Source organism: Echeneis naucrates, chromosome 14 (genome assembly GCF_900963305.1).
Source record: "Echeneis naucrates chromosome 14, fEcheNa1.1, whole genome shotgun sequence".
Lineage (NCBI taxonomy): Eukaryota > Metazoa > Chordata > Actinopteri > Carangiformes > Echeneidae > Echeneis > Echeneis naucrates.
This window is the reverse complement of record NC_042524.1, coordinates 16,164,408-16,188,247: the sequence shown is the minus strand read 5'-3', so window position 1 is coordinate 16,188,247 and position 23,840 is coordinate 16,164,408. Positions and strand designations below refer to the sequence as shown.

Genomic DNA, 23,840 nt, shown 5'->3' with positions numbered 1-23,840 from the left:
GGTTGTTATGATGACTACGCTTTGTGTAACACACAGACAAAACCACCTCAGGCTTGATGAGGGGATGAGGGGCTGGAGATAAACGCTTCATGTTTGATGCACCACAGTACTCTTCGATCTTTCTTCCCATCCTCTTGCAATTCACTGGTAAATAGAGCAGAGACTAATCCAAACCAAAGAGTATTTTCTACTTATGATCAATACAAAGCAGCTAGTGGCAGGATTAGAGCAGCTGGATCAACCAAAGGTGAGCTGCCATCTCCATGATGTGGGAATCATTATCAAGTCGTACTGAAGGGAGAGGAGAGGAGGAGGGGATGCAAGCAACCCAAATAGCTCCTGCACTGCTTCTGGAACACACATGTACAGTACACATCACTCTCCAGGCTATTATACAATGGCCATTACGCAATTCAAATTTGTGACCCTGTGAAATTTTTTTTAAGGTGCCCTCCTTCATAAACACCCACTCAATTCTCTTAAAGCAAGGCACAGGGAACAGGTACACAGTTAAGCTGGCACCCCCGCCAGATCAAAGCATTCCATGCCTCTGCCAGGGATTTGTTTTTTTATTTTTGATTTTTTTTAGTTAAAGCTTGGTTGGATGAGATCAGCACGACACGTTGGTTATGCAACAGCCTGCTTCAAGCAAAAAAACAAAAAACAAAAAACAAGAAGTACGCGAAAACTTGTCATCTGAGAAACACCAAGAGCTAGAGAGAGCAGTGTAGTTTTTTTGAACTGGTCCATCTTATGGCATAGTATTTTATAATAGCTTCTTTTAAACTGTGCTGGAAGTTTATATGACAGCATCAGCGAATGCACAAAGCAGGAAATAAATCTCCTCCATTACCAGGAAAAACTACAGAGCATCTTTACTGTTCTTCCCCGTCATGCTACATGTGCTGCCAGCTTGCTCTGCAGCCCCGTAAACACTAGTTAACTTCACTGGCAATGTGCTCATCTTTTACCTAGCTGGCAAGTTCAAAACATCCTTGTGGGATGTTTCCTGGGACCTTAGAAACATTTCCCTCCACGTGCAAACAATTATATCATTATTAGCCTCATTTATGTTGGCAAAGAGGAGCCCAAATTTGGAGGTCTGAGGATAGAAGTTCAAGAAACCAGTAAAAAAAAACAAAACAAAACAAAAAAAACCTTTTTACTAACTCACTGGGATAAAACACAAAATGTAGAAGGACTTTATACCATTATTGTTACTTGTTTACAACAACTGTTTGCCTTGTTTGTGATCATAAACATCTGTCATGGCAGTCAGCTGTCAGCCTAAAAAGGGAAAGAAAAAAACAAAAACAAATCTGACTTGCCAAATCTGGAGTTTTGAGGGAAGAGGGAATGAACTTTAGACATTGACTGGTTGGAAAATAAGTAACAAAAAACTCATTTGATAAAAGCAATTAGCACTGCAGCAGCGCTCGGAACAGTCTCGGCAGTCCCAACAGGAAATGCACAGTCTCCCTCCCTCACCCTAAGACAGGAAGTTACAAAGCAGCATCAAACGGCTGGCACTGTTCACCATCCTGCCATATGAAGTATAATGTCATAGGAAGTCATAGACTCAACAATGACTCCAAGCCTTTGCAATAAAAGAAGTAATGAAAAGTTGATCCTCTGAAAGTAGCTGGGGGTTTTCAGAGCATAGAGCTTGTGAATTGATGATAGTCAGGTTCTTGTACATTTACATTAAACATAGAGAGGCAGGAATATGCAAAGGTCAGAAGAACTGCTGAAATGGTAGGGGAAGGAAAACAAACAGAAGTCAAGTCTAATCCTTTACCCTCACAAAGCCCATAAAGGATTTACATGTAAAGTGCTTTTTAATTATTTCTGTTAAGTACTTAGACAGCTACCATTAAAATGTATTGAGCTAACGTGGACTAAATCCTACAATATAATCAGCTGTCATGTGCTTGCTGGACACTTTAATTTTGTCTCATTGTACTGTTGGGGTTAGATTTAAATCTGGGCTTCATAAACTACATGTTCCCCATTGTACATCAGCCCATGTTTATATTAGGGTTAAGGTCACACTGTAGATAAGGCTACAAGATAAAAACACTATTTCAGGGAGCTTGCACTCTCTCTAAATCTCCATACAAGCCTGAGAAGATTGCTATTAATAACCGCATTTTCCTCAGCCAGTAGTTTTCAGAGTGCACTCATTTTTCGGAGTATGTGTTTGTTACCGGGGGCTTTATTTCTTGACTCACCCATGAATGCATTTAGATCACGACAACAGCCGAGCAGATGCTTCTGCAACACTAGCATGCAAAATCTGCACGCAGAAACCTAAAACTAACAGCTGCAGGACCTAAATACACTGATTAAGCTTCAGCTACTGTCTCGGCTTCGTGTGGTGTGGCTGGTTCACTAGCAACACATGATGGGTCAACCAGACATTTGTGAAACTGGCTGGCTTGCAAAATTTCCTGTAAATTAAGACTGTTCTTCCCAATAGCACAGTGCACTTTTAAAAGTCCAGTGCTGTTGGTGTTTTTAGTCACTGGTGATAGCAATGTGAGACCTGTCAGGGATTTAGAGGCCCAGCAGAGTGTATAAAGCTTACTGAGGCATACACACAGATGCAGTATATAGTTACTTCAACATAGACTGTGGGGTTCAAGGACAAGGAACAACCGAAGAATGTGCTCATATATATAAATATACACCTGTGGTTTTTGGCTTTTTTGGCAGACAGCAGTGTTAAGGCTCATCCTTCGCACATCACTTGAATTCTCTATAGGATGTTAACTGACAGGGCAGCACGGTGACAGAGTGGTTAGCGCTGTTGCCCCACAATAAGAAACAGGTTCAGTTCCCAGGCCTGGGGCCTTTCTGTGCGGAGTTTGTATGTGGGTTAAATGGGTTAGCTGGTGACTGAGAGTGAGTGGTTGTTGGTCTCCTTCTGTCTCTGTGTGTTGGCCCTGTGATGGACTGGTGATCTGTCCAGGGTGTGCCTCGCCCTTGCCAAGTGTGAGCTGAGATTGGCGACCCGTGACCCATAAATGGAAAAGTGGTAGAAGATGAATGAATAAATGTTAATGGACAATTAATTTGACAGTATCAAAATCTCATATTACCATGTTAGTGAAACTATTTACTGCTTTCAGCTGCTTTCACCTCACTAATCATTCATCATTTGATCTTAACCACTTTTGCTGATACAAAAGTTATCATCAGATTATGGATTTGTCTTGAAGCTTCTCCTAAAGTTGCAGAGTGGAAAACCAGGAAGTGCATAATCCCTCTGACACTCTATACAACGTGACAGATTCTTGTGGTTGCTTCTGGAGAAATGTTTGCACTGAAATGACTACAGGGTAACAGGATGAAGTGGGGAAGTGCAATGGAGTGCAAGGTCACCCTGCAGCACAAGCACCCACTGGACCACCTCAAGTGTGCTTGACCAACATATTAAATCCTGCAGAGGATATGAAGTTGAATCTTATGCGGCTCTACAAAGTCAGAAAGTTTAGCATTTCCTCCATGTGCCTGGGATTATTAGCTCCACATTTCAGCCATAAACAAAAAAGCATTGCGCTAGTTATAATTCCATTTATTCCTGATGCAGATTGTTGCCACACTGTCCTCCATAACAACATTTCCAATTACTTTCAAAAATCAGACCGGCCCCACAGCCCAGCAACTATCCTGCATGATGAGATGCAGAAGCATAGGGGTAAAATGCACAGTGGAGAGAAATGTAGTTTTTTGCATAATCATTATGTCTAAACAACCAGCTGAAACAGGCATTTTAGAGATGTATTTGAGTAAATGTTACATCTTCATAAGAGTCAAATCTGATCACTGGCTTCCCTGGGGTAACTATTCGGGATCAAAGCAAACGTCAGCTACAGATAGATATCCATCACATCTTAGTATTGTAGAAACAGCTCTGGGTCCCTGACTGGCCACTTGAAAGCCAGAGCACGCTGGGACACAGTGTGTTGCTCAGGCTCATTTACTTTAATACTGGCTGGAAAGCTGCCAATAACAGCAAGAGGAAAAAGGAGAGGGAAAAATATTCTGGTCTCTCTGGGATTTTAGGGATAAAAAGACAGAACAGTATCTGTGGCCAGAGACTTGGTTCAGCCAGTGATGTGAAATCTGATTAAGAATGAAGACAAGGCTGAGAGACAGTGAGGGGTGTCTTTGCTGAGCTGTTCCACCAAGGACAAAACAGAAAGGCACAGAGGTGAAAGAAGGCCTGTTTAAAGGAGCAGTTTCACATTTTTAGGCACTACACCATTTACTTAAATGATGAGTTATATTTAGTACAGATGAAAAGTCAGTTTTAGAGGTACCGTCTTTGGACAGAGCCAGCCAAATTGTTTCTGTGTTTCATTAGGTCTTTATGTATGTTAAGCTCCACTAGCAGGTTTCTGGCTGCAGCTTTCATATTTAATGAAAATATATCAGTGTCATCAGTCTGTAATTCCTCTAAATCTAAGCAAGATGCCAAACAAGATGTCAAACCGCTCAATTCAATCTGTTCCTGAATCCCTAGACAAAGTAAACAGGCCCCAAACCAACAGCAAAGTAGCTAATTTATGACAGAATAAGACTTGCCTGTTATAAAAAACAAATAAACTCTTCATATAAAAAGAAAAGATCTAAAACAACTGGTAAAATCTGGGATTACAGAGTTCAGAGCAATAAAATTTGTAACTCCACAACACTGTATATTCATCCATTGACCACGCAGAAATCTCTCACACCTAGACCTTGTGGGACGCCTGGACAATCCAGCCTTATGTGCATTTGGCAAACAGAGTCGGGTATGAAATAAGCTTTACCCTCAGGAAGTCAGACTGGGACCATGATGACAAGGATGAGGTGAATCTCTTCCCCAAATGTCATCTGTTGTCTATAAATCCACAGCTTGAGAAGGTGCATGTGTGTATGTGAGGGCTGCATGCAAATTAGAAGAAGAGAAGAATTCAGTGGATTTGTTCAAAGAAAGAAAAACAGTTGTTCGAGTCCACACAAGGGGGAACACAAATAAAAGTGTTTATTTTTTAACAAATAAAATATACTGCAAACAGCAGTCTTCTTCCATGAACACTGGATGGAAGATTGTTTTAAACACAGGGATTGTGGCACTGTCACTAGTAATGACCCCCTCTTACTCTGTGTACTTGTCTCCAGCTGCAGAGCCTCAGTATTATTCTCTTTCACTCTCCAACTGACTCCAACGAGAGTCAGGGAGTGAATGAAGAGTGAACATTTGAAAACAACTAATCCTGACTGGACTAAACAGAAAACTGGCATTCTTCTGGCTGGAGATAGAGGATTTTGTCTCTCTCACAAATTTACAGTACTTGAACACACAGTTGACAGCTTCTCTGTTCAAATAGGACACTCCTTGCATTAGCTGACAGTACGCCCCCCCGCCCCCCCGACTGTTCCCAATTATCTCTGAACCCTGAGTCTTCTACGAGACGAAAAGGCTGTTAATAAATGCGTGGAGAAATTTGCTGCGCCTCTCTGGAGAGCATTTCATTTGTCAGGCAATGCTGAGCTCCTTTGTTGTCACTCTTAACCTCTAAGCATCATATAATTGGCCACCATCTGGGGTCCTCATGTCTATTCTCCTTCTCCATCTCCTTCACCTCACTGTCTCTCTAACTGCTCTCTCCACATGTAATACATGTGAATGCCCACGGTAGGAAATCATACATCTGTTGTCGATTCCTTACACTTCCCTGAAAGATTATGTAACGTTATAATGAGGACTTTGGCAGTTCATAGCAGAGCCTTTCCTGACGGAGAGGGACACATGGTATGGCCAACAGACAGAGAGCATTGTGAAGGCGGTCACACAGAGAATCTATGTGCTTTAAATGGTAGATTTATCATCTCATTTCATTCTTTCACAGGGCCCTCTCTCATTCACCAACTAAAGCAATTCACCAGTTCACAGTTTTCTCTTTTAATTTGAATCAAATGTTTGTCCTACACCTTCAAATTGTACAGAGTCCAGCAGCTGAAAATTAAACCAGCTCTGGCATCCCTTCACTGGTCGCTGATTAGATTAAGACTTTACTTTGCTTACTTTCCAAAATGAAATGCATTCTGTTTCTAGACATTGTGGCTCCATGGGTGGCATCATCAGACTCGGAGGATTTAATTTCCTTGACCTTGAAGTAGCAAGATGCTTTGAATTTTTGTGTTCATTTCAGAGATTCTCATAAAATATGTATTCTCCAATTTTACTGATACACATTTGTTAAGACCAGATCAGCTGGACTGGATTTGGAGTTTTAAGTAACAGACAAAAAGCATAAGAAATTCAACTGTGGTACGAATATAAGTCCATCTTTCTTTTCTGTGAGGATAGAAATAACAATACAATATACAATACATTATAATGCCTTGTGCTATAAATCATGACCATCTAATTTCAAAGAAAAGAAAAAAAAAAAAAAAACAACACACAAACATTTTGTTGGATGACAAACAATGATTACATGTGTGAGGGTTTTTCATATTCCTTTCACAAAGAGATAGAAACGGACAGGCACATTCCAAATGGCAGGGAGTGGAATGTTATTTTGAATGGGAACAAAGGGTTTCCAAGTGATAGTTGTGACGGAGAGGTTTCTTTGTGGGAAGATGACAAGGAAACTGTAAAAATCCATCAAAACGCTGTTATCAGCTCCACTGATCAAGGATTCTTTGATGAGGAAGTCAGCTTAATTGGGCTCATCAATAAAAAGCTGCAATGCTCAAATACAGAGCGACTATGAGGGATGAGCCTCATTAAAAATCAGCCTGATGAATTAGTATAGAGGGTGTAAATTATAAAGGAAGCAGCTTTAGGAGTATAAGAGATAGTAGGACAATCTTTGATCTCGAATGAATCTACACATTCCGTCCTGATACAACCCCCACCCCAACACGCACATTTAGCCAGACAAAGCAGAAACAGCAGGTAATGTAGCAGGCTGAAGTTATTGATATCATTTACAATACATTATCAAATCACCCATTTGTGTGTGTATGTGTTTCTTTGGTTTGTCCTCAGGGAGGTTGAACACACACAGCCGAGACCCATCTGTTAGTGTTGTTGACAGCTCTGTGTGTGTGTGTGCGTGTGTGCGTGCGTGCGAGTGTAGCTGCAGGCGGTGTTTAGGATGCACATGACAAATCGCATCCCTAAATGACAGCAGACACAAAGAAAATAGATGATACAATCTATCAGACAGTAATTTATATTAATACTTTCATATTGAAGCATGAAATCACACACATACACACACACTGATTAAAAATTCTTTGTTCCATGGTGTAAGCAAATACTACATGACATACCACCACACTGCATGCCCCAAAGGCAAGATTTCTGCCAGAAATTACACCCCAGAAAGAAATGTTTGGGGTTCAAGGAAGCTCCCATCCAATAAATAAATAAATAAATAAATGAAAGAAAAATGTATTCCTCTCGTGTAAATTACACACTAGACTGTAAACAAAACAAAAAAAAAATCCAGTTGTTTTCTTTGTTTGTTTTCTCTGTTCACATCGCTGCTTAAAAATACTTTCACTGGTTATCTGGTAAATCTGTACATAGTGCGCATATTTGCAAATACAATCACTAGGCTGTATTTCTCTCGCACTCTTTCATAACAGCCTAACATTGGCATGATGTTTCATCAGAGCTTGAACAGAGCCTGCACTTTTTGCACTGGCTGAGAGCCACTGGTCCGCAAACCTCACAGCTAGTTCTCCAGCTGGCCAGTCTGCTCTAAGCTCAAACAGCGGCAAGTTCACATATAAACCCATCACTTGGCATGAAAATGTCAAACTTTGGATCTAATGCTTCATGCAAAGGAAAGAGCTCTTAAGTGGGAATGAGAGTGCACATTGATGCTCACCTCAGACTTAACAGCCCCTCTGTACCAGCAGTTTCAGAGTAAGGTCAGCTAATGCATGGACCCATGTTCACTTCTTTGGCTTTGGACAGCTATGAGTTGCCAGAAACACAGCTTTCTCTGCCCTTTTTCTTTTTGTTTCTAGTGCCCAACTTCTCTGGCTCCCATTATCGACAGGAAACAGTTCAAAACTATCAGGTTACTACTTAGTAAGGCATGGTAACACTGTCAGGATGAGTGGGGGTTGACATGCACTCACCCCCAGATTAAAAACCAATAAAAACACCCCCCATCATGACGCAGAGGGAGGTGAGACAGGCTCAGGGATGATGGGAGGAAAAGGTTGAGAGGTTCAAGTCATGTTCTTTTGGAGGGGACAACACTGCACAATGTAACATGAGTCAATGAATAACTGACTCATCACAGTGAACTACATACCAGACGGGACACTACAGAGAACATGTACTTCCACTGCAGGAACAAAGCATGAGATACTCTTCAGCAGTGCAGTCAGTAAAGAACCACACGGTGTTGGCCGCAACGCCTTCAGTGGCAGACTCAACAACATGGACTCTGTGACAAAACGAAGACAACTGAAGAACATGCTCTAAGTTTTAGATCCCTGCTCCAATACTTTAGTTTTGGCAATACTTGTTCATAATTTAAAAAATTGGTTAAAGTAAGCGGAATGACTTTCAGCTGCTCCTGTTAAAAATGTAAAATGATTGTCCACGCAACTGTCACTGGGTCACTTTGTTAATGAAGAAAATTTTTAAATTTGAAGACTCGCAGGCATGTTTTGGAGTTTTGTGGAGGGCATGATGATCATGTGTGACTGTCAGAAAGTGGCAGAGAAGGGTTAGGTTGAGGTTACATTTGAGGTAACATTAAGGAGAATGTTGAATCAATTTAATTGCCGCAAAGAGTTGTTCCAGGTTGCTGACAGTATTAATACATGGGACAAAGTAGCACATCTAATATTGCATCTGTTATTTAAAGACCTGTCGTTTCAACCTCACACTCAAAAACCTTTGCGCTCTAAAAGACATCAGTCTCAAGCTTTGAGACAACCCACAAAGGGATCCCATTTCCTTTTCTGAACCAGTCTTCATCAGTGCAACAGTAAAAGGAGACAGAATAAACTGCTGAAGGTGCTGTGTGGAAAACCTCCTGCGTTATATGCAAAGAAACAAAAGCCCTGAGAGGTGAGGCCATGGGAGTCCTGGATGGGGTGCTGAGGGCGAGGTTACTATTGTACATGAAAGTTTTGCCAATCTGTGTGACATGATGAACCTCAGTCCTGTGAAAACATAATTGCAAGCTATGGACTGTGCATAAGTGTCACTTTGGAGAACTTGCACAATACATGAAGCAGAAATTGTTGCGCTTTCCAAGAGTAACCAGCACAAGACGTCTGGTCTGTCACAACACTGAACACAATCGCAACAGCTACAGATTTGGGAAACACCAGCGGTGAAAAATCTATTTAAGTATTATGACAGGCTGATCCTAAAGAGTTTGTGATCAAACCACATCTAACTGGAGCTTTCAAAATATAGCAATCTCTCGGTCTCTGGCTGTAATTGAGGTCACATTTGGGAACAAAGGTATGTTTTTGAAGCAGTGGAACAAAAATATTAGTGACAATATGCCAAAGAATTTCATACTTGAGGCAGTGTCAGCTGATAAGCATCAATTTTACAAACACTTGCCTGGAGACATTTTAGAATCTGTTTGTGTTGCCAGTTTGAAAGACAGGGGGAGTGCAGCCCTGACTGTGTTGCCATTTAGTAGAGGATTAGAAAAATGACCTCAGAGATCAGAGGTTATCAGCTCAGAGGGTGTCAGAGGGGTGAAGTGCTGGAAATAAATAGCTGCAATTCCCATGTGTGTTTTTTTTTTTTTTTTTTTTTTTTTTTTGGGGGGGGGGGTATCTCCATGTGGGTAATTGCTAACAACCTTCTTCTTGCTCATAAAGTTGCACCTTTTAGAGAAAAGACAAAATTCCTGTACGTGATCCTTAGTCACTGTCAAAATAAAACCTTTGGCTGCACTCGTAATATTACTTCTGATGACTGAGGGAATCATCTCTCTCATCAGTAACAAAGTGATGTAGCAGTGGTGGTAAAAAAAGAAACCTCTAGGCCCAATATGCCCATGTACGGTCAGTTAGTATACCACAGGCTTGTTAAATAAATCAGAGGGTCTCCAGAGAGGGAAGCAAAACAATGAGAGCTCCTTCTAAACTCAGCAAGGCAAATAGCTAAGTTCCAAATGAAAGTCTCTCTACATATGTATTTTGGACTGCAGAGCACCCTGACAGCAATGGAGCCACTTAGAGTCCTGTCTGGCTGTCATAACCATCTGACATGAGGTCTCTGTTTAGTGTGATGAAACATCACTCATCTTTAGGACTTCACTTCTTCAAGTCTTAGTGACAATAAACTAACGGCAATAATGAGAATGGGTTTCACTAACAAAACCATCTGCTCCTTCCTCAGTCTCAACAAACCTATGTAGTGCACAACATTCCCACCATCTCAGCATTTGGGACAAAACATGCCATTCTCTCCATCTCTCTCCCTCTATCCATTTTCAGCCCCTTCTCCTTCTATTTTTCCCCTCTCACATTAAGCTAGTCAACATGTGGTGTATTTATTTGTTTTTTTTTCAGCAGTTGTTGGCTGAGAGTGGATGTTCCCAGCAGCAGCAACATTTGTCTCTTTGACTGGCAACTATACTAGAGGGCGTGTTTCACTGTCATACAGTATAAGATACATCGTTGAACCATTGATGAACTACTGAAGCGTCTCTGAAAAGATGGGCTACTCCTTTTAAATAGAATAGTGGAATCAAATAATAGTCTCTATAGTCTCTCTCTCTCTCATTCTCTATAGAGAGAGAGAGAGAGAGAACAGGACAGGAAATTTGTATTCCTATTGCAACACAGCGTTAACAAACTATGTGCACCAGCAATAAACATATTGCAGTTCACTGATTTATTCTGGCCAAAAAGTGTTAGAAGTAGGTTAAAAAATAACCTGCTACAAGTTTGCTTCTGGCACCAATACATGCATCACTTGAGAGAAACACAAGGACTTTAATTGATGATAAGAACAAGTGAAACCCTCAGCTCTGACTTTAATTGAATACAGGGCAGCAGCAGAGGAAACTTTAAGTGCGGGAACAGCAATTTGACTGAATTGCAGGAAAATGAAAGGAGTCAAGCTTCACTTGACCAAACTATGATGTTCTGGAAAAATGGAAACATGAGCCCACTGCAGGCTGCTCAGTGAACCCCAAACAAAGCTGCAGCATTGAAACAACAGATTCCACTATATAGGCAGCTTCTGGGTAAGAAGAGGGATTTTATAGGAACCTTTCTCACAACAAAATAGGGGAACCTAACCAGCATCATTAGAAGGCACTGTAACAAAACCTACTGTACTGAGTGTACCCAGAGGCTAGACAGAAAATTAAAAGAAGTCACATGTTGGGATATCTCCCTAAGAGGACAAAGACATCACTCTTTGTATGGTTTATTTACGTGACGGCCTGTCAGCAGCTATCCTCTTACCTGGACCTGACCTTTGCCCATGATCTTGTCCACAATTTCGTTGTCATCCTTGTTAAGCCTGCTTTTGTCGTAACACTTCTCATAACACAGGATGCGCAGGTGCTGGGAGCCCTCCAGCTCAATTTCAAACTCCTATTGGAGGACACAGAGAAAGAGGATAAATCCAATCCACTTTCACCCCACAGAGCTACAAAGTGGAGATATGCATAGGAGAAAGGAGACTGTTCTGTTGACTTACTTCATTCCACTGTGGTTCTGTGGTGTCTCTGAAGACTCTGGTTTTGGCCTTGCTGACAAAGTAGCCATACGAATCTACTTCAAGCGTGCAGTATAGATCTGAAAAGAAGGACAGACAGTGGACAGAACTATCAGACATGGTAATAAAACAACCTTAATGGACTGCAAATTGAAAACTGAGGGCTAAAGACAAATAAAACCACCTAAATAAACATTCAGGTTTATTGCCTGATTTGGGTCTGTATTACACAATGCATCGCTGTGTGGCTTTATGAGATATAGTAGGCAGGGAGTCAAATTAAGCATCTATGTAAATTGCATGTTTGTCGCCCTGCAGTAAAAGTAGAATCATGAAATAGTTCATAGTTTAATAGAGCCATTAAAACAGACTTTCTGGGTAATAATATTGCTAATTGGAGATAATATTGTTTCATTAAAGGTCATTCTAATTATGGGACAATATTTAATGTCAATGAGGATCTCAACAATGAAGTAATGTTTATCATGTAATACTCACACAAGACTGCAATTAAGTTATTTTTATTACCTAATAAGCATCTTGTTATTTTCTCATTTAATTAATCATTTGCCTGTAAAATGTCCAACTAACCCACAACTAGAAATTATTCACATCTGAGCTTCAAGCAGCAATGCTATTGATACTTTTGTTCGGCTTGTTTAAATCAACTTTAATCAGTTCTCAAAACAGTCAGCATTTAATTTTATGTCAGTTGACTAATTGATGAATCAGTAAATCAATCCATCAATTGTTTCATGTCAATACTTCTGTGACTTGTGGGCACATCCCATTCAATAAAGATACTCTAGTGATGCAACATTGAACAAACAGGGTCAATACATACAGCAAGAGTATACACTATTTCACTGAGGTAGTTTTTCCTTGTTTACATATCTACAGAGTTCCGCAGCACAAATTGATGCCTCATTCAAAAGTCCCAACCAAACCTGAGACCTGTTTTTAAGTAAGATCTTTGCAGTAACTGTGAATGAATGAATATCTAATTCCCTAGGCAGATTTGTGACAAATGTGTAGTGATAGACATAAAAAGGTTCCATCAAAGTGAAATAGTCCTTTGAAATGTCAATATAACGTAGTTTGTGAGCAGGCATCAATCTCCTGTCTGTGGCCCCCTCCACTCTTTACATCCTCATACCCGCGCTGTCACTCCCCTGGGATCAGCTCATACATGGAGCAATTAAATCTGTTAATGTGTTTCCTCAAACGCTGCTGTAGCTGTTCCTGCAGACCAGGCTACTGCCTGTCTGTGAAGTGTCTATAGTACGTCCTGCAGCCTGGACCTGCTCCCTTGGGTGTACCTCCATCTGACAGTATGATGGATGGATGTACTGCTTGACCTTTCACCAGGAGAGTCGCTGACATTGGTTGAGGGAACCAAGGGAGTTGGTTCAATCTTATAAACATATAAAACACATTTAGAGGAGACAGCCTGAGCTAAGGCTACTTAACATTATAGAGTGATAACAACCCTACAACCTATATAAAAATATTTTACTGACCAAACACTGACATACAGTATGCGCCCATATAACTATCGCAGACAGGACTATACAGTAAAATGGAATCTAATTCCATCTGGTTCCTTTCCCTCTTTGTTTATGTTTTTCAGCATGCTGAAAAGCTCTGGCATAATTACTCTCAATGAGGAAGAGATTAACAGTGGTGGTATGAGGAAAGTTCAGCAGAGGGGAATTCACTCTGACCATCTGGGGGATCTTTATTGAATGAAGTAGTAATTGTACACTTCCGCAACACATGGAAGCATAGAAGTTCATTGTAGGCACCTCTGGCTTGACATCCAACATCTCAAAAACTATACAAACTACCTGACTGGGTCTGACTCCGGGAGAGGCGAAGTATCAAAACTGATCCAGCTGGTTTATTCTGAAGAACACAGTTGCAATTCTGTTGTGGCTTAGGTTAATTTCTTAAAAATGTAAAAGGGTTTGTCCCCCCCCCCCCCCCCACACAACTGTAGGTGTAACTTTTTAATCTAGTCATGAGAAGAGTGTGTGTATTCAAAGTCATTAGAAGTTTCAAGATTTCTGTGGAAGTTGATTTCCTCTGAAATTAGTTAATGTTCTCAGACCTACAAATCAAACAAGGCCAGAGGGAGCAAATTTAGAGAGGTTTTTTTGTGTCCTCGCAGTGGATCCTGGAGGCCTTTAGTAAGTAGGACAGACTGCAACAGCCTGAAGTCCATGGGTTTTCATTTTCCTGGAAGGTCACCATCAGGCTCAGAGTATGAGGGGGCTAAATTTGTCACAATGTGGTCCATGACCCCTAAATCCACGGGTTAATGGATACCATCCTTTTCAATCTCATTTAGCTTAGGACTGCAGCTCTTGTAATGGGCCTATGTGTCTTATGCAGGGGGGTAATTTTGCTCAGGGCTGTGTTGAATGCTGGGTCAAAATGGGGGTTCACAGAATTAGGAGACAAGTGATCATCAGTGCCTTTACAGCCACAGGTCTCAGAGCGTGTTTTGCTTGAAGGCTTCAAGTGAAAATAAAAAACAGATATAAAAATTGAAGGGTTTAATTGAATAGTTGCATTCAAAGAATCCAGATAAAGGAAAAAATACTCACAATTGTGTTTGACTTTCAAAACTTACAAAATACTTGTTCTGATTTAAGATTTAGCTGGTTTGAGTTAAAAGAGGAAAAGCGATGAATCTTTTATTAGGTTGAAAACTCTATGTGAAGTCATTTTAAACATCTGTAAGTGACACACATGACTGCAGCTGGCCTCACTTAAGATGCCTGTGTGATTTCTCCTTGCCTGAACAACTGTCACAGTTCAGATTGGATTGGCAGTCACTGGTTATTGGGAGCAACTGCAGTTTTATAGCATTATGTTGCAGCAGTCGCTGAACATGTACAGGGGATGAGTCACTCACTCACACTGACACTTATGTAAAAGTAAATTTAGATGAAAGTGACAAGTTTCACACCTTTACTGGGTCATGTTTCACACTGATTTTCAAGAGTTTTTGGGAGATGTTTCACTACAGGCTCCTTCCTCTATGACCCAGTTTGAATACTTTACCCTAGGCTAAATTTAAAGTCTTTTCCACTGGTGGGGAGGAGGTTTTTGGGACACATATAACACAGCTCCGATAGAATCCTCCGGTGTACACTTATGTGATTTTTCAATCAAATAAAAAAAAGAGTCTACTGTTGGTAATTATATATCTACTTAACAATCTGAATCACTGAATAAAGACTGCTATTTCCAGTCCCAATACAGTTCCCTTTTGACATGATAATAATAATAAACACACAAAATTATGCAAAACAGCTGTAAATTGTTCCGTTCCCTTGTATTGCAGGGAAAATTGATCAAATGAGAAAATTGTTGAGCAGAGACAGTGAAGGAGATGTTAACAATGTGAAATTTTGTTTGTCACTTAGCTTTAACTTCAAGGGCAAATAGTACTAAAGAACATCTATGTAAAATATTTGCGCCTGAGGTAAACCAGCTTAAGAAATTCATCACTACTTTAAACCAGTCCTGAAGTATATAATGCAGTGAAAGAAGAAATATTTTCAGAAAAATTCAAATGATGTGAGTAAAACATCTATGCTAATAAAAAGTACCATTAATTGCTAATAATGTGCTGAGTCAGGCATTGAGAAACTCAAATGTGGTTAAGAGCCACAGCACAAATACAAAAACTGACTGAAAATATATAGTTTTATCTCCTTACTTTTCACGCTCTATTACAACCATAGTCATTAAATTCTAATACTTTCTGAGCTCCATGAAGAGGTTGTGATTCTGTGTACGCCACCATCAGCATCACTACCTCCACAACTGTGATAGCTGACAACAGCTGCATGTTATCTAGCCAGCGCTACCTCTGTGGTTTGATTGCCCCACCTTGGCTCAGTACACACCACTGGCATCAAACTGTATCAGTGAAACTACCCAACTTCCCCCCCACGCACACACTTTTCACTTTTAAACCCCTCAGCTCTCTGCACTTCATCGAGGATCAAACAGGCTTTCAGAGGAGAGAGCTTTCTAATCCATTACCCATGAAATTTTAGAAGGCTGTCATGGTAACTGAGGAAATCATATTTCTCCCTCAGTATCTTTTCCAGATAGTTGATATTTGAACTGGTGCTTGTGTAACAGAACACAAAGTGTACCGGAGCACCAGCTGTCCACTATAGACACGTCTGAAACAGCCTCTGCACAGTTCTGCCAACATCACATTCAGCCGATAAAGAACACAGACAGTTATAAAAAGGACCATGTGTACGATGACTGATATTGGAGACATTATGACCAGCAGCTGTTTTAGAAGCTGCAGTGATATTTTCTCTTTTTTGTGTGCCTTCAAAGTTTTTGTATCATTTGTGATAGTTGCAAAATCAAAACAACCACTGGAATCCCACTGTGGCTTCCACTGCTCCTCAGAGACTCATTGTTTCTGTTACTCTATCTCCATTTTGTTCTTTTCCTTCATCTATCAATCCCTCCATCTGGCCTTCTCTGGATTGGCAGAGGCACAATGGAAACTGCAAGTGCAGGTCACAATGAATAACTGGATCATGTGCCTTGCTGGCACATACATATTTGCACAGCAGCGATGCGCAAGTGGATGCTGAGCCAGAGTGCGTGCACATTATGCTGTTTCTGGCCGACTTACTGGCTGACTCCTTGAATCCTTTGGCAGAATGGACGATCACATGCAGGAAGCCGTACAGGCCAGGAGTCTCTTCATCTGGAAAACAAGCACATGGAGCAGACAGTTGAATTCCTGGCATCAGTATGGTGACGTGTTGTATCTAACAGTCAGTTGGCTCAGAAGTGTTTATAGCACAGTAACAGTAACATAATATATAAATATAACATAAGTGTTGTGGCACATATAATTTGGGCATTACACTTGACCATACTGTTACTGTTACAGTACTGTTACAATTTCAATTATATTTCAATTCATTGTGCAGTCACATACAGTCGTATAAATCATAATGCAAGCTTCATTCAGATCTTCAATTTAAATATTCTGTTCATCTTCATAGCTTGGCAGTGTAATGAGATTTTCTATTTTACTGGGATTTTTTTCACAGCAGCTGAGACGGCAGGCAGGTTAATGAAAATGCTCTTCCGGTTGTGGTGATGTCCATTGTTTAATTTTAAATTTGACAGCCAAAAAAAAAAAAAAAAAAAAAAAAAATATATATATATATATATATATATATATATATATATATCACCTACTGTTTACTACAATGTACTCTGGTCTAACATTTCTGTCACATCATGTCCCGTTGACCACCTGCATATCGGTCTTAGACATTGATTAGATATCTTATGTTGTCCCATTGGATCTGACAATGGAGCAGGAGGAATTCATTGGGCTGAAATGAGCAGAGCAAGATCTAGCCTAACAAAAAGCTATAAAATAATAATATATAAATAATAATATAATATAAAATTAAAATGTTCTAATTTAGGCCTAGTGTCTACATGCTGTTTTGACTGACACTTTCAAACTCTGTCCTCTAATCAGGTCAAGGTCTAAAGCATTTGAAAATCTCAAATGGCCAATCAACATAAAATTGCTCAGTGGAAAGCATCTGTGCTTTACCCACCTTTGTGGCTGGGTGGTCCAAACTGTGGCTTAAAAACATTGCACAAGACATCCGAAGGAAAAAAAATGTGGGTGAAAATGAACTGTTATTACAACCTTTCAGATCAGTGTCAGACCTGCCTTCAACAAGCACAGTCTTCTGCCATAGCAATAGAGCTGGCTGCAGAGAGGAGGTTCAGGGGTGGATGTTTTTGGGTGGCCTGATGTATCCTCCTGTCTCTGTATTGCTTTGCTTCAGGCTTGTGAAGCCCCACTGTTTCCAGGTAAATAAACCATGATGGAGGGCTCCAAGACTGTTTGGAGCTCCACTGAGCTCTCAGTCTCTGGGGTTTACGCTGTGTGTGTATTGTATGTAAGCGATAGGGGAGGTTCTCCTGGGAATGGTTCAATGGTTCAGCTTCGAGGTGGCCTATGTGCTGCCTTTACAGCAAAACTGAAATCTGTTCTTTGAATTTTAGTCTAACTTGAACAATAAACTAAGGACACTCAGAGAAAACCGTCCAATAATATGTTAGAATTCATGAAGACTCCAAGAGAAAAATTAAATGTATGGGTGAATATTTCAGGTTTTTGTTATCATCCCTCCTCTTCATTATGTGAAACATTCCTTTGCCAGCTGGTCTCCATTTCATCCCCATACTGTGCTGCCCGCACCTCATGTCACTGAGGTGTGTGTATTGCCATGTGTGTTGAAGTTTGATTCATAATGAGGAGTGGGTGAAAAGTATCAGACAATACGTGGGACTGTGAGCTCTGTTTTCACACACAGGGCTATCACTGTCCTGGAAAACTAAAAATAAAATATCTACAAAGTGATGGGCGTCTTACGCAGCATAGAGGTTTAATCAAGTTAGCAGAGCTGGCTAACTTGGAGGGAAAAACCTCTGGCGTACCAAAAGGCTTTATTAATTAAGTCCTACATTGTTGAGTAGCAGAGATAAATGACTTACAGTAAATCAATAAAATCAATTCTGCTGCCAAAAAAACATCAAGAAAATCCAAATCAGATGTTATTTGGACAATGCTCAGTGTCCATATGCACACATAGAGAATATTTTTGTAGATAATGTTTTTCTAAAGCATAGAGGTATGGATTATTGTTGGTGAGAAGGGAGGCCAGATTCAAATTCACATTCTTTCCTCTCCAATGTTTGCACCCTGGGGCCTTAAAATTCAGAGAATTCTTGTAAATATGTTGTTCAAACATCTATTATTTCGTTTAACAATCGTCAAAAAGTGATTACCACCTTTAAACTTCAGTAACCAATCAGGATACTAGCTTCATTGCTCAACTGGAAATTGACTTCAGGAAAATTCTGTGCAAAAACACTGCAGCAGTTTGCTGCCCAAAACCATACATTCCAATGATAAAAGTGTTGAATGTGTTGAATAACACATTGTAACAATCCTACTGTACACAAAGGATACATTTATCTTGGTCTATATAGTATATTGTATTTGCTGTGCCAGCTCTGTGTTGAGTTTGTGCTGTGTATGCATGTAAAAACAGAGACCCATGTGCCATTCAAGGAGATCACAGGGGGTCCGCCAGATGGCTTTAATGTCACTACCTAGCCTCACTGCAACATGGAGATTTGGAGTAAAAACAAACATATAGGGGCTGAGAGCTCAGCCCAGGCCACTGCCGACACACTGCCTGGCATTGACTGCTACGAGCTAGATGAAAAACATATTGTAACCTAGATTCATTGCCTGCATGGCCCCCCGCTCATTATGTGGCCGTTTTTTATGTGCTGAGAATCTAATAGATGCTTTTGTGTAAATTTAAACTCAAAACAGGGAGGAAAGGAATGGGGAAACTTTGTGTGCTTCTGATTGTGGAAAAAAGGAGAAAGCAAGAGCAACAGATGAAGCATCCAAACATAAGATAATGAAAGAGATATTGTGTTTGAGTGTTTCTCACCGTCTTTGTTACTGGTAACAGGAATGTTGTGGACAGTCCGGAGTTTAAAACAGGAGCTAGTCAGGACTTGGAGCTCCACAGAACTCAACACACAAGCCTGGAGATCTGAAAAACACACAGAAACCAGTCACACTTGGTGGTCACTCTTTCCACTTTTCTGTGGTTCTGTTGTTGAAAATGGTCAATGGAACAATTCTGTTCGTGGTTGGTGTTACCTTTCTTCTGGAGTTTCTGGATGCTTTCCCTCCACTCTGACCTCTCATAGTCAGAGGAGAGGAGAAACAGATAGCTCTAGATATAAAGAAAAGCAACATTGTGAACGAAATATATCAGGAACTTCTCCCCTACACTCAAATCATGACTGATTGATTGAAGAAAGAAGGAGATATTTATTAAGATTTTTAAATGAAAGTACAAAGTGTAAATGTATCTAAAAACCACTAGCAAAGCAGCAGTAGTTGAGAGGGTTTTATTTTGAAAGGTACATGTCTCCCTCTAGTGGTAAGAATTGAGTGCTCTGACTCCACAAAGAGAGATCCTGAAAACAGATTACCTTTCCGTGTTTGTTGTGGATGCGGAAGGGGATGGTGGGGGAGTGCGTGAGCAGCCATGATTCCTGCTCGTTCATCTTCTTCCTCAGACGCTCCACACGGCTCTGACCCTTTGGTGCTTTCTACACATGCACAGAGAAAAGCAAAAAACCTATTATTATATTGGAAACAATATAATAATAAGTCAGTTGAGAGTGTGGAAGAGAAACATTTTTCTAGTTACTAGACATTACCATGCAGCCTCTGAAGAAAAGGATTTTAAGACAAACGTAACCTGAGAGATCAGAGCGAAAACATCAATAAAATTATTATAAATCCATAAATCAGCATATTCACGAGTTTTCTTGAGCACCAAAGTTATCCACTTGCATACTCTGTAAGTATGTATGTATACTAAACTGCTAATGGCTTATTACTTTTAATGGTGCTACAGCTTGAACAAGTGCAGAATATAAGAAACGGGTTAAATTGTGGCCACAGTTGACTTACTCCAACATTACACTTAGTTTTTTTTTTTGGTTTGTTTGTTTTTTTTGTTGTTTTTTTTTTACTCAGGTCAGCTTGAAGAGTGACAGGAAATAGGGGAAACAGAGTGGGGAATGACATATGGGAAATGACACTGGTCGGAACAGATGGGCATCACGGACATGATCCTTATAACTTCCTGCTAATGGGGCGAACACTTTACCCACTATGCCCCGGCACCCCTACAACATGTGAATTATGTACATGTTTAAGCAAAGTCATCCCATATAGAGGAGCAAGAAAAGGAAAAATAATTGACTTGGAAAAAAAAAAGAAAAGAAAAGATTTTTTTTTATTTTATATTCTGAAATAAAAAAAAATCCCCATTTTGAAAAAAGCAAATTTAGTAATTTATAGATATTTCACTGGAAGAACGTTCTGTGTCTTCATAATCTCAAGTAGTAACGGAAGGCTGAAATACTTTCTGACTGACAGATGCTCAGCTGAAAAGAAATCAAACATTATGGTGCTGTCCAAAAGAAACGAGGGTAGATAATACAAATCTTAATTGTATTCCTAGCTACAAATATGGAGTTGGTAACGATCCTGTGTCTGGTTAACACTGTAGTTTACAATGATCAAATAAGATTGCAGCTTAATGGCTAACACTACAATGAAAATATCCATCATCACTGTTGTTGTCATTTTCTTATCAGCAGGTAATCAGCTTATTTTCCAGGAAAGACTGTGGATAAAACTATGTAGCAAGAGCCTCTGTATATAATTCAAGGATTTTAGTTCTGTGTGAGTATTGAAGGAAAACAAATACACACATCCTCTCAGCCCTCACCAGGAAGCCATGAGTCAGAGCCTGAAGACAATCAGCTTAATCTCTCTGTTCTAGCCAACTCTGACTAAATACCAGCCATGGTCACTCATTGCGCTGGAGTGAGGCAGCTTTGCACTGTGAGAGGGGAATAACAGGAACTCTCTTCTCCTGAAGTGTATGGTGTGTCTCAGCCAATGGTGCGGGGGCGAATCGCGGTGCACATTCGTAACTGTTGACTGTTTTACCCAACCCATGTCAACAACCACTTTGGCACTGATAGAAATAAATGAAGCAGGACATGACGTGATGTCAGACATTTTCAGAATTACGTGCTAACCACTGGAGCAAATCACAGTGATTTAACAATTTGAGATAACCACGGAAGAATTTTCTTGATTGTTTACAGCATATTCAAAGCTATAGGGCAGGATAGACCTCACAGGTGCATTGTTTCCAGTGAGGAATCACTGACTTTGGAGTCTTCCATGGAAGCCATTTGACTCTTTGATAAATATTAGATGGCTATCAACGTTCCACACACAATTCAAAGCTTCCTTCTGCATCACTTTTTTGCATGATTTTTCGCTGACCAATAAGGCCTCATGAATCAACTCAAACACCGGCTTCTTTTTTGCATTAATTCAGATTAAAAACTGGTTTCAATCCCTCTTCTCGGTGTCAAAGCCACATTTTCTGGCCAAGACATTCGAAGCCACAGGAATACACTGGATTTTACTCTACATGCCAATATGAGGATCTGGGAGCCAAAAGGATTACCTTCTCTTTCTGCATCTCACTCTTTAAAACTGAGATCTTGATCTTCATCTCCTCAAGCTCATGCTCAGGCACGACTTGGATGCTGGGGCAGGAGTCAGAATCATCCAGGGTCTGGAAAGTCAAGTCTGCCAGAGGGATGTACCATTTGCACTCATATTGCTGGTGGCGACTGCAGATGAGAAAAGGGATTACAATGGAAGGGTGGAAGAAAAAAAGAATAAGGAGATACGAAACTAAGTCAGTCAAGAATTAAAAAAAAAAAAAAAAAAAAATCACACAAAACCTGAACATGAAAATCCTTACAAATTGAGAGTTGGTCTTTTTAAGGTCACTATACTGTAAAGTTATACAGATATATTAATTTCTATAAAAACACATGTTAATAGAGCAATAATTAATAGAAAAGAATAGAATAAGCTTTATTGTTGCTTTACAAGTACAACAAAACTTGGTTTGGCATCTCTTGCATACAGTAAAAGAATAAAAATACTATAAATATCAAAATATGAAATAACTGTACATGGGTATGAAGAGAAATTGGAAGTACCTTGACTTGACTGGTGCTTTCAAACTGTAAGTGACTTCTGCACTATTCTGTGGAGAGGGGAGTAATGGCTGCTACCACTCTGGGGTAGAAATTACTTGTCAGTCTGTTGGTTCTGGTTTTTATTATTCTGAAGCTTTTGCCTGACAGCAGTGGTTGGAACAGAGAATGTCCAGGGGTGAGTACAGTCTCTGTGTATGGCATGAGCTTGTTTGTGATCCTATTTTCGTAAATGGGGTCCAGTCTTGGGTGCCCTGTTCCCACAATACACTGTACTGCCTTTACCACTTGGTTCAGATTGTTATTTTCTAAGACAGTGCAGCTGGTATACCAGACAGTTAGGATGGACTCAATCCAATGTCAAAATGTGAAAGGCATCAAAATAATTTAATAATGTGTTTTTTCCCTATTAATATTCTATTAATATCACAAAGCCATAACTGAATGAATGAAATATGGTGTATACTCAGTAGAGTGCTACTTCCACCAGGGATGATTGATTTTCATTGTTTATGATGAGAATTTATGATTTTACATTAACAGCTGAACAGTTAATAAAACATGATGCATTGGTGTAGATAAAAGTAGTTATACACACTTTGACATGCAGGTTGGTTCTGCTTATAGATGAATACATCCATCATAATAATCCAATAGGTGATGTGTACTTGTGAAACACAGGAAGTGTTCAGCTGGGAGCTTTGACTTTAAATAAATTTTGCTTTACTGATAGTCCCTTTTAATCAACAATTGGATTATTGTCCTTTTAAAATTCTAACCCACTGGATGGTTTTATACAGAGAAGGGAACATTTTATGGCTCAGTCAGTACTTTTAATTGAATAGCTTTAATAACTGTTTTCAATAAAGGATGAGATTAACTGGAATTTATTATATGCATTATAGCAAAAAACGCAAATTAAATTTCTTAATGATTGTCATATATTAATTTACAACTCTCAAAGTCCCCTTTTGTTTTTGTTTGAAATTCACATCCCCTCTGCTGGTTGTTAGCATCTGATCATCAAACACTGTTTCTCTGACTTTTTTTTTTTTTTTTTTTTAATCTTTGTTTTTCAGGCCTCCCATTCATTTGTGTTTCAGTCACACCGTAACGCAGCCTTGTACAAATGGCCAATAGTTATAAACTGAAGGTTGACACGAAGATGGATCTATGACTACTTTGGAAATTATGATGTTGAAAGAATCAGTGTAATACAAATGTGTAATACATGCAAAGGTCATAAAAAATACTCTGATAATGCTGAAAAGTGAATATAGCTATACGGAAACGAAAGAAGAGATATAACCATGGGATTCAATGGGATTCAGGATTCTTAGTGATTTAACAGATGATTTGCTTTGCTTTCACAGAATCTGTGTGTATGTAGCTG

The 23,840-nt window shown here is 39.8% G+C and overlaps 1 protein-coding gene across 6 annotated transcripts in view; it reads right to left on the bottom strand.

The window, feature by feature from the left end:
• The window catches only part of abr (ABR activator of RhoGEF and GTPase), a 110,802-nt gene that overhangs the window by 21,726 nt on the left and 65,236 nt on the right, over positions 1–23,840 (bottom strand). For all 6 annotated transcript variants that reach the window (XM_029518597.1, XM_029518598.1, XM_029518600.1 and 3 more), the window contains 7 exons: positions 21,904–22,072; positions 19,835–19,954; positions 19,497–19,572; positions 19,282–19,386; positions 16,407–16,481; positions 11,711–11,808; positions 11,473–11,604 (listed from right to left, as the gene is read on the bottom strand). In XM_029518597.1, the coding sequence (XP_029374457.1) occupies positions 11,473–11,604; positions 11,711–11,808; positions 16,407–16,481; positions 19,282–19,386; positions 19,497–19,572; positions 19,835–19,954; positions 21,904–22,072 (775 nt within the window). The remainder of the gene's footprint in view (positions 1–11,472; positions 11,605–11,710; positions 11,809–16,406; positions 16,482–19,281; positions 19,387–19,496; positions 19,573–19,834; positions 19,955–21,903; positions 22,073–23,840) is intronic.